Source organism: Diadema antillarum, unplaced genomic scaffold, assembly GCF_040938485.1.
Source record: "Diadema antillarum isolate AM-2024a unplaced genomic scaffold, OU_Dant_1.0 seq00000112_RagTag, whole genome shotgun sequence".
Taxonomy (NCBI): domain Eukaryota; kingdom Metazoa; phylum Echinodermata; class Echinoidea; order Diadematoida; family Diadematidae; genus Diadema; species Diadema antillarum.
Genome location: NW_027271196.1, coordinates 146,314 through 158,942, shown reverse-complemented (window position 1 = coordinate 158,942; position 12,629 = coordinate 146,314). Strand labels below are relative to the sequence as shown.

General features: G+C 38.3%; 1 protein-coding gene across 1 annotated transcript in view; it reads right to left on the bottom strand.

Moving 5' to 3' along the window:
- Positions 1-11,521, bottom strand: part of LOC139727018 (neprilysin-1-like) — a 54,344-nt gene extending 42,823 nt beyond the window's left edge. The window contains exon 1 of the mRNA XM_071638000.1: positions 10,399-11,521. Within this exon, the coding sequence (XP_071494101.1) occupies positions 10,399-10,621 (223 nt within the window). The 5' untranslated portion in view covers positions 10,622-11,521. The remainder of the gene's footprint in view (positions 1-10,398) is intronic.
- Positions 11,522-12,629: the final 1,108 nt, after the last annotated feature.

Genomic DNA, 12,629 nt, shown 5'->3' with positions numbered 1-12,629 from the left:
TGGTGTATTAGTAAAAATCTAATAAACAAATCGGATAACGTAATAGCAGCATCGCCTTGCTAGTCTCTCGTTCATCTTTCAACAAAATTTTACTGAAGTTCCTTTCTTTTCCTAAAAACAGAATCATCATGTTACAAATACCGGAAATTTTTTGTGACTTATATGATCTTCTGCTTTACTCTTTGTCTTATTCTCTATGTGGAATGTCAGCGCTCTAAAGATGAAGTAGATTTTAATTTAAATTTCAATCATAAATATGAATTCATTACATATATATATATATATATATATATATATATATATACATACATATATATATATATATATATATATATATATATATACTAAAGAGAGAGAGAGAGTCATGAAAAAAGAACAAGCCTGTTAGGATACAGTATAGGCCTATTATATTTGCTTTAAAAAAAGAGCTGCTGTGGTTCTGAATCAGTGGATTGCGACAATATAAACACTGAGTCTTGGGGCCTCCGGTTCAAGTAAACGTTCAATTTATTGTAGCTGTAGTGTTCTTGCTATGCAAGGCACTTTATCCTTATCAAATCATTGCAATGGATTGAATAACAAAGACACTTTGTTTGACGATGCAGGCCTATCCTTTTCTCTCTTTTTTTCAGAGCTGGTGCTAGAGAGAGGGCAAAATTCTGCTCCACAAAAATGGTATGTATCGTTAAAAAGCATGGAAAGTATAGATCAAATCGCATTTATGTATGGTTTATTTCATATCTAGACATTATATCATAAAGCGACTTCTTTCAAACCACCCGTCCCAAAACCTATGCCCTTTCCTTCTTGGTTTGAATATGATAACATTGTACGCTTTATAGCTATACTTTCCTTTATTTTACGTTGTTAGGGACAGTCTATTGACAATTTCTTTATTAATATGTATAATCTTCTGTTTCCCGAGCACATTCTGAATCTGTTGTTGTACCTGCAAACAAACGAAACACACACACACACACACATCAAACCAAACCACCCATTCCAACATCAACTCATTCCTTCCGGGTTTGATTACGATTTTAGTACATTGTAATCGCTATCGCTACTTCCCTTTGTGTTACGTTATAAGGGACAGTCTATTGACAATTCCTTCATTGATATATATATCTTCTGTTTCAGAGCATAATTATTTTGTATTAATTTGTTGTTTTTGTACTTGAAAACAAACCAAATACAGAAATAGAAGAAAAACAAACGAATCAAAGATCTCTGGAATGAAGTTGAAGGATGTGCAATCATGAAAATCATTGCCTGTTCCAGGTGGATAAATGAAGTGAATTTTCAATCTTGGCGACAATCACTCGTCGCTTTGTAGGTAGGTGGAATATTTTTGGTGAAAAAAAAAGTAGTCTCAAACAAAGAGCTTGATACTTACATTTTTTTTTTTTTTGGGGGGGGGGGTATTTTATAGAGTACTATCCAATATAAAAGGACGAAGAATAGATATACAAGAAAAAAAAAATAACAGCAAGCAAGTCGAATAGAAGATTTTGCATGCACGATAAGTTACTAGGAGACCCCAAACCTTTTCGTACGAACACAGTGATGTTTATCACAAGGTACAATAGATATCATGTGCATTAACTTCCCCGACGGTACAGATGGTACACCCCACACCCCTTGTAACATATCTGCCCTCATAACAAGGAAACCTACCTCCAATATTCCAATACATTATACAAAACACCTCTGCGCTACAAGTAGCCATTATTATTATTATTATTATTATTATTATTATTATTATTATTATTATTATTATTCTTACATCCCCCCCCCACACACACACACAAATAATACACACACACACCTTTACCGAAGGTCGCTCACCTCGTTAATCTCACGTGTACAGAACAGAATGAGTAAATGCTCCACAAGTTAAGTTATCGTGCCCACCAGTGCTCGTAGTGGGGAAAAAATATAGGCGGGTGTACCATTAGGCGACGTCGGTCATTTTGAGGGAATAAAAGGATTTGTTATTGAATGACGATTGTCATTGCAGCGTGCTTCGGATGTGGCTGTGATGAATTAGGCCATTAGAATAACTCGTTTTGCCGTTAAGTGGGATGGGGGACCAGGGGTGTCTGTGTAGGTGGGTGGAACTCAATGTGATTGTAGGATTCGGAGACTGCTTGTTCTTTCCTTGGAAACAAGGGCAGAGACGGTGCGTGTGTGTATGTGTGTGTGCGTGTGTGTGTGTGCGTGTATGTGTGTATGCCTGCCTGTTTCTGCTTGTGTGTGTGTGTGTGCGTATGTGTGTGTATGTGTGTATGTGTGTATGTCTGCCTGTTTCTGCTTGTGTGTGTGTATGTGTGTGTGCGTGTGTGTGTATGTGTGCGTGTATGTGTGTATGCCTGTGTGTTTCTGCTTGTGTGTTGTGTGTGTGTGTTACGAAAAATTTACTTCGCTCTTATTGTATGCATGCTGGTTATGTTACAGCGCAATGAGCGTCATTTTTGATGGACTTCAGCGCTTTACAAGAGGCCACTGTAATTATCATTTACTATTATTATTATTATTATGCTCTTGGGTACTGCGAGTTTGAGGAAAGACTGTAAATCGTCGGTCTTAATGCCAAAAAGGCCTTAAACCTCTTCCACTGTTATGCCAAAAGGCCCTTAACACTATAAACTTTGTACACTATTAGTCCCCTTTTGGCATAAGAGGGGAAGTTTTTTTAAGACCCTTTTGGCATAAGGCCGACGGTATATCCTTCTATAAGTTTCTATAAGTTTTCTTACATGACTTCATGTATTTTCACGACGAACGCCATCACATCTTTGTACTCGGCATACCCTTTAAGCCCTATCCAAAGCTGCGCTAATAAGAAATCACTTCATAGAACAATAAGCACAAATTTGGCAACCATGTCAGATTGGTCGAGGAGGAAAATGGGTAAATGCACCAATACGGAGGGGTTATAGCACACGAATTTGTACATCGCTGGGCAAAAACGCAATCTATAAGTCAAGACGTCGACGTGTATTATGTATGTGACCCCCCCCCCTTTTTTTGTGTGTGTGTGTCCTTTTTTTTCCAATCGACAGAATCTGTACCTAGATTGCATGATGGTCGATCATGCAATAATAATGAGACGGAATGAAAGAGCACCGAATTGATTTGCGCCTGTGGCCTGCAGATGCGAGTGTGGAAAGGGGAGGGGGGGGGTGGAATCTGTAACTTTGCATGTATCAGCCGTGTATCTGGCACAAATGAACGGAAATGAAAATTCATTGCTGGGATTACATGCTAGCCTGATTTCGACAAACGCTGTTTTCAAAGGAAGAGAGTTGAGGTGTCTTTTTTTCTGCTAATGGTGGTTTCGGCAGGTACCTGAGGCTAAATATTCTAATAGTTCATTCTTTCCCTCACTACCTTATTTGCGGTGGCATGAAAAAGTGTTCTTGAAGTTAGACAGCGAGAAGAGAGAGGAGAGGGTGAAAGAGAGGGAGAAAGAGGAGGGGGTGGGGGAATTTGTTGGGAGCTGAGATGAAGTCCGACTTCCAAAATGACTGTTAACATTGTTGGAGTGCTAACTAACAACGCTATCTCAATAGCAGGTGTCATGTACGGAGCGAAATGCCGCAGGGGGATAAAAGAGTCAATTATTAAGCGTCCACGTTATTGCATTTAGTTCTTGGCTGCTAGCTCACCTTGCGGAATGCAAACACTATATCGACAGCTGAAGCTAGTGTATAGATTGAAAGATTACGATTCTTTAGGAAAAAAAAAAGAGGTAGAATATGTCAAAAACAGCAAAATATTTAGGATATTTGTTATATTGATTATCAGAGTCAAAACGCACCTGTGCGATTGTTATGATGTTGTAATTTACACCATGTCATTTTATGAACCCCAGGTAGAGCAAGACAAATGAAAATAAGAAAAAAAGAGATACAGGTAAAAGGTGCGAGAGGAAATATTTGCCAGTCGATAGTCACTTGGATAATCATTTTTCCATCCCTTTAGGGGGGGGGGCTCCCGTATTATATTTGTCTGCATTACTTTTGTTGTGTCTTTTTTTTTCTCCAGTGTCTGTTTGTAAATGCATGGAATCTATGCATTTGTTCAACTGAATGTCGTACAATCTCGGACGCTTGGTGATAAATCATGCACCAAAATGGGTTTTTGACTTTGGCGACCCGCCCCATTTATTACCAAGTAGACCGTGCACAAATGCAATATGAGAGATACAAAAACTAGACCGCAATAGACACAAGCATGCGCTCCTCCAAATCCTCCTCCATGTTTAGATTATAGATGTCTAACATCACAGCAACGAAGCAGCTCTGGTAATAATTCAGCGTACTGTATTCTAAAACCTTGATAATAATTTCAAAGTAACATCATCATCGTTTCATTTTATTTTTTCATGAGAATGTTGCGGATTTATTTTTTGGTAAAAACGTTTGAAGTTGTATACGATTTCTTAATTTTGTCACCTGTTTTATATATATATATATATATATATATATATATATATATCTGTTATATATATATATATATATATATATACGCATATGTAATACTATATATGTATACATATACACACACACATACACACACGAACAGACACACTCAACCCACACAGACATTATATCCGCCACCAACAAGGTAAACCCTTATTTTGCTAGTTTGTGAACCGTTCACATTTTTTGTATTTTATGTAATATTCTCTCATTATGCTATGCTATTGGTTTATAATATGTGAACGAATGGTTTTGTTATGTTACTAGTATCATTTATGTCATAATCATACGATAGCCAGAAGACAACGCGTGGCTGTTTTACCGCGTTATATATAGCCACATACGTTTTGCACTGCTGCCACATTATGCTCTGTATTGTTGTCGACAACATGAAAATTTTTATTTTTATATTATAGTCTTATGTTATAACATACAACATGAAGATATTAAAGGGATGGTACAGTATTGGTGGAGATGAGAATTGGGCTTTTAACCTTTTGCGAGATACCAAGAAAACACTTATGATATAGTACAGAGCTTACCCTTTTAAGAGGAATTCAAAGTTTATTTGATGAAAATCGGGTTTGGAATGACTGAAACATCCAAAAACAAAGTAAAACAAAGCGATCGTAATAAAGTGTGGGTCCCACACTTTATTAGAATCCTTCTTTTGGGGATATCTCAGCCATTTCAAAACCAATTTTCATCAAATAAACATTGAATTCCTCATAGAATTACATGCTATGTCATATTTCATAAGAGGTTTCTCATTATTTCACAAAAAAATGTTAGAAACATGAAATTAGGTCTCAACCAAAACTGTACGATCCCTTTAAATTGGCGTGTTTTTTGTTGTTGTATACCCTCATTATAACCAATAACAAGGGGATGTTCAGTTTGATATTATATTTTTATGAAATGCACTCAATAATATGAAATTAATTATGTATATCATTATTGTATTCTGTTATATTAACTACGGATTCATTGATGATAGTCATTATAGACTCATGTTAGTCAGATTTATATCGTTACGAGTGCAGCCATACGAGTGAGTCATTTTTGTATCATTTCACAGCCCTGATGAAGGTCTAAACAAGACCGAAAGCTCGGCAATAAACACACACGTTGATCACTAGCTACGTCCACGATTGCTCTTCTTCTCGCACTGAATATTAATAATGAAGGAGCTACACTGGTTCTGTACACGGTCGGGACCCCTTCTCGCACTGTATATATATATATATATATATATATATATATATATATATATATATGTGTGTGTGTGTGTGTGTGTGTGTGTGTGTGTATCGACGGCTTTGTGACTTTCACAGCACTGTTTATTTGATTTCATTTCTTTTTGTCAGCGTCAACTAATCATGAAGTCAGTTTTCATTTTGATGACTGGTTCTGGAAAATTATATGGAAAACACAACTCTGTAGTACAATAAACTCTTGAGATACTTCCCGAAGCCGGGATCTGATACCGCTGTACATAGACCTACTACATCATGTCGTCATGTTTTCTGTTACTGCATACCACACTGTCAGACTTGCACTCACAACATTCTAACATAAACTCAATAATACTGCGATTTCCTTTATTAAAGCCTAACACCCCCAACACTTGCCTTCAAAAGCATTTAAACAAGAAATCATCATCGCAAAATTTAAATTCGTAAAATACGTTTGGTGATACTAATGTAAATGTATAAGTATTTATCTTTCTTTCTTTTTTTAAAGATACATCCATGTCAGGTTCTGCTTATATAACGGCCCCCTCCTGTATGGTTTTGCCCTCCTTTGATGATGATTATCGTAGAAGTATTTGAAATCTCTTTCCTACACGTTATGTTTATGCACGGTCACTGATAAAAGGAATTGATTATTGACAGTAACTATATTTGTTTTGTGGTTCGTATCTTCTGCTTGTCTTGCATGCTCTCTGTTTCATTTGTAAGTGTACCCTACAGAAAATAAAAAAAGAAAAATAAAATCTCAACAAACCAAACCAAGCCATATCTTAAATGAATATGTGCTCCGGCATATCTTCGCTTATAATGATAAATACATTTAAGACGAGTATAATCAAGGGAGTTTTAATACATGACCTCGGTTTCTATAAAACATATGTTTATATTCGTTATACCCATGCTTGGTAGGCCTATAAACTGAACGCACAGCAAGCAATGGTACCTAGAAGGCATCGAGTTACTTCTAATCACCTACTTTGTCTATAAAAAAAAACCACAAATAAACACGCACACACAAATAGACACGCACACACACATATTATGTACGCACCTGATGGCTCATTAATGGGAATGTCCCGAATGTGTACATAGAGTGTGTCTGACTTGCAAAACATCGATTCACGAATTGCATGTACATGTCTGACCGATATACTCAAATCGTTGTACATACTATAAAGCACACAAACATTGAGGCACAGACCGTAAATGACCGTGCATTACAAAACCAACAAAAAGTCGCATTTTACGAGAAGACTCAAAATAGTCGAAATTTCGTCATCCTAGTCACTCTTTAGCTTTTCTTTGTTGGTTTTTTTTCTGAAAAAAAATTATTATACAAAAAATTAATAGCAAATTGGGTTTGTTTGTTTGCTTTGCATTTTTTCTGTAACTTTTTTGTCTTAAATAGTATGATTAGGCATACCCAAGAGGTCCTTTCTTATTTCTTAAAAATCCCTAATACACTTTTCTTCCAATTCTATAGCTTTTGAGAGGATGATGCTACCTGCCTGCATTTACAGTCGGTTGTAGTCATGCGTAGAATGCCCTTAATGACAAGAGCACATTTCTACTTAATCTGATAATCCCTTCGTTGAAGTCGCTAAGGAGATTTATATCCTGTTTGTTTGTTCATTTTCTGTTTGTTTGTTTGTTTGTTTGTTTTTTGTTTTTTGTTCCACTAAACATTGCGCATAGCTCTGCTGGATGAGAATAGGTAGGAGCCTACTTGAATAGACCCTAACCTTCAAAGCCTCCTTTCTCAGTAAACACTTTTCGACGGGGTATACTTTCCTCAATTGTTTAGATTGGTTAAGAGAGTTCTTTTGTGTTGAGTTATATGTCATTTGATTTTAATGCTTAAAGTCTGCTCTTTTCGAATCTGCCCTTGACTAAAACTCCATGTATGGCGACTTTTTGGTGGTTTTGTGATACAGTATCATACACACACATACACGCACACACTGAATTACCTGAATTTCCTGAATTATCTATGATGACGCCCAGTAAGTCGAAGACACACACACACACATACACAGACACACACACACACACACACACACACACACACATATATATATATATATATATATATATATATATGCACAGTAAGTGTGAGTCGCAACCATTTCACATGTACATTATCTGGTCACCTGGATACCTGATTCGCTACACTGTACTCTAGACCACCGATTCATCTTTTATGTTTGGTTGTTTGGGTTTCTATTTTTTTTTTCATCTCCGAGCAGTCTTTGCTGAGAGAGCCGAACATCTAAAATTGACCCATGCACTGATGCGACAGGAGTGCTGAGTCATGGTGCTGGATGCTAGATGGTATAATGAAATAGTCCCTGCCCCCACCCACCCCCCCCCCCCCCCCCCCGCACACAGATGATTCTGCAACCAGCTAATCCGTTAAAAAGTAAATATCCAGTGCCTTTGAACATGTCCCTCACCAAGTTCGTGATTCATCATTCACTATGGTTATCAAAACATGGGACAACAAACATAGAGTACAATGCCGCGGCATAGTAGTTCCAGTTCTGCAACCCTGGACTGAGGTAAGTGGGTTCAAATCCTTTCCATATGTTACTGTATAGGCTGTGATGGTGTTCCTTTAGATCAAGCTGTGATTATGATGGAGGTCTCCTGTACTGCATTCTTTATTTCTTTAATAGCTTTCATTGCTAGAACACTGGAAGATCAAATTACTAGAGGGATTCCGGATTACTGGGACTTTCGCGTGAACGGACCATCACTCTCACCTGTGTACACCAGATTTATTATCCCAAGAATAAGCCGAAATGCCCTTGGTGTAGGATTGTGAAACTATTTCTCGCGATTGTGCTTACACTGCAAAAATTCCGGTGTTTAATATTGAACGCCGAGCTGGTGTTAAATTTTCGGTGCTCATTTATGGTGTTAAATTAACACCTCCGGGTGTCATTTCCAAATTTTAAACTGTTTTTTGAAGAGTTTCTTAGTAACTGCACTTCTTGTTGATTTTTAATTTAAACAAGACGATCAAGAATTTCACATTAAAATACTAGATTTTTGAAAAAAATGTGAAAATAAATTTACACCAAAGTAACACCAGCTGGTGTGGTCTCTTATTGAAGCTGGACAGGTGTTAAACCATTGATATTAACACCAACAAATATCAAAGCAACACCATGTGGTGTCATTTTTGAATAAACACCAGTACAGTGTCAAAATAACACCAGGTACAGTGTCAAATTAACACCACGAAGTGTCAGGTGAACACTTTTCAACACCATCACAGTGCATTTTTAACACCTGTGGGTGTGGTCCTCTATTGAAGTTTGATCGGTGTTAGATTTAACACCCGTGGTGTTAAATCTAACACCGATGTTTTTACAGTGTATCCACAATTACGTTTTTAAACAACTTTTGGCGCTTCTCTTTATACAAAGAACCTAAAATGATGTTAATCTTAACACACACACACACACACACACGTGTATATCGATACAAGCATACTCGTACATGCATATGTTTAAAATGGAAGCAAGCAGGAAAGAATAATGTACTTGCGGAGCGAGGAAAAATCAGTCCGTTCAACTTGGAGAATAGATGTAAGGACCAGTGACGAAAAGTAATTTTTTTCTTTTCTTCACGAAATGAACCAAATGTAAACATACCATATGGGGTAGTGTTGATACTGTGTAATGACCAGCACCACCAACTGTAATTTTGTTCTTTCTTCTTGAAAAGCTGTCTAACTACCATATGACACAATGGCGTGATTATGGCACACTTCACAAAGTTCATACTGCTTTTCTCACTAGACGTGATTTAGGAAAGGATTGAGCTCACATCTGCAGTAGATGTTGTTTTTCCCCCAATCAGTGTTATACTTTACTCCTACATATAGTGAGTTCTTTGCACATGATAGATGTCTTTAATTTTCTTTAGAGAAAAAAAATGGCGTCTTTTAGTCATCCTTAGATAAACGTTAAGTCATCACAGTGGTAATCACCACACTTGTGACTCATCCGCGGTGTGATAGAATCTAGACGATGACTCGTGTTTGCTATCTACTCACTCCACGTCGGGTTTCAAGACTCCGATAGGTGGTATGTGGTCAGCACTTTTTCAAACATAATCCATTAATATAAGGGGATGCTTCTTTTCAGGAGTTGCAATGTATCATGATAATCAACGTCTGAATGAAGAAGCCTTCATATGATTACCATCACGGAATCTCGAGCTAAAATTGAATAACGTTTTTTAGAACATAATTGTGAAATTAATCAGACGGTGTGTTAAGATGTATTTTTGTATACATAGGCCTACATTTATATATGTGTGTGTGTATTTGTATTTATATGTATGTAGGTATGTATATATATATATATATATATATATACATTAGCGGGGCCTGATCGCGAAATATTCACACACATTATTTTCTTTTCTTTTCTTTTTACAACAGAGCATAGTAAAATTATATCCCTAGTAAAGGAATTGTAGTTTTTATTCTAATTGATTTTTTTTTCTGCTGTGGTGTCAAACAGATTTATACTTCCTATTACATTAAGTGAAATTAGAAAAAAAAATGCAATATGTGATGCAATCTGTTTTGGGGTCTCACAACACTCCATATACAGAGACATGTCTTGAATGCGGTAACGTCTCACCTTTTCGCCTGCTGATGACGAGCCCGACGACGAGTAGGACGGCCAACAGGACGATGATGAGGAGGAGAAAGATGAGAATCTTCTCCAGTGTAGTCCGTCTTTTGACGCATTTTACTCCTTGCGCCCGGAGCGACGATTTCCTCGCATTTGTATTGTTCGCGGCCTTTTTGCCCGGCTCCTCCACAGATACAGAAACGTACTCAGCCTCCTTCGAGTCACCCATGATGCTGGAGTATTTCCTAATAACGCGCGAAAACGGTAGCTCGCGACTTACCGGCAAGAAGACAGAAAAAAAAATCCCCACACACTCCGACTTCAGAAAGAGCTCTGTGGCGGGTAATCGTTCTATTTACCCCACGTGTTCGAGTGTTTGGTTATGTACATCGGCTGCGAGCCTTCCGGCGTACATTCTCTCCACACAGCTCGCAGGTGACGATAGCGTCTCAGTGGCGCTACGGTAATTCAGAGAGGTGAGTAGCGCGAAGTGAGAGCGAATCTCGGGCGGATAATCGCAATTTCAAAAACTCGTTGACTCTTTCTGACCCCGCAGCCGAGACAATGTTCCCCCCTCTCCGATTACTTCATTATCTACTCAAGACGGAGGTGCCCAGATCCAGGGTAAGCCGATGCTTGCCCGTTCGTGAGAACCAATTTCCTAGCGAAGAATGCCGCGTTTAGCACGCGTCCGCCTCGCCTTCGCACCTTGCTGCTTCTTGTGAGAAGTGTCATGCTCGTGTGTGTGCTCCGCCAGTGTTTCGACACGAATGCATGTTACGAACTGAACCGGCGAGTGCTGTTGCTAGCCAGCGAAGCAGTCATTTTATTCGCACGACGTAAAATGTGCCTTTAGAATCATCAGGGGATATTCAGGCGAACAAAAACACACAGGATCTCAGTAATGCCAGAGCGCACGGGTATGTCGTAGCAAAAGATACACCTCGTATTATGTGCTCAGAATAGGCTGCTTTGCTTTCTAAAGTCGTCAGGTTGAACTTGATGTCGTGGAGAGGATTTTGCTGACTGGTATTCCTGTAGTGGCAGACCTAAATACTAAAGCAGTGTATCAACGTCCTTCCTCGCCTGTCTTTTCCGGCTTTGATTGTGTATGGAATCACTGCCTCCCAACCAGATGAAAGGAAATCTTGTTTCTTTTGCTCAGCGAGCGAGACACGGACAAGTGACGCGTTCATCCAAGGTGAACAGTGGGGTGTTTGTCTGTCTTTCGAACGTGGGTTTATGGTCACTCGCTTGCGCCGCTTCAGTTTCCAGCACGATGACCCTGGGGATAATCGATAATATAGATGTCAAAGAAAAAAATGAAAGAAACAAAACAAAGGAAAGAGATGATCGATCAGCGTAAAAAGCAGTTGAGTGCTGCCCGCAAAATGTCCCTGTGCTTTGGGATTCGTCTGCTCAGAGAGGGAGAGGGGGAGAGAAAAGTGTGTGTGGGGGGGGGAGGGAGGGAGGCAATTATACTTTTACCAATTAGTATAATAAAATGTGTACACTATACATATACATGTTCATATGCACATATGTATCAAAGAACTTCTGACAACATATTTTCCAACAAACAGCATAAGGTTGCATGGCTTCTGCTAAACATTGATCAATCCGGTGCTTATTTACGTCGATTTAGGACAACTTGTCAATCAACTGCAATAAAAACACCTCTACGCTAGAATTTCATTGATCAGAATTACGCAGCACCCGCTGCATGCTACAAGGATTAGAAACAACGTTGGCTGTCGAGCAAAAGCTAGGTAGTCCAGTGAAGAATATTTGTTTCCGGTGATCAGGAGGTCGTTGATTCGAATCCTGCCCGAGTTTGTATGCCCATGACTGTTACCACGGCTATAAGTCATTAATTTGAAACGGCATAAAGAAAGTCTTCATCACCTGTATCACTTCTTGTGGTCTCATTGTATTCAGCCACGATTTTTTTTTGAAACGTCGCCTCCTACGTTTATACGAGTGCTGTCAAAATCGCATAGAAGATACTGTATGAATAGTTCGATCGCAAAACGTGTAAACTTTATTTTTCCTAATTTGAGATATTTGAGGTTGAAGGTTCTAAGAAGCAAAGAAAATGAATATTTCTAATCATAACTTCAAGAATATTCCTATGTAACAAGTGAGGTATCACAGAAAAGGTAGTGTTTTGCTGTATCTGGTAGTGGACTTACTTTAAAATGTTTTAAAAATGGCGTTTGACCGGTCTTCCGTCCAAA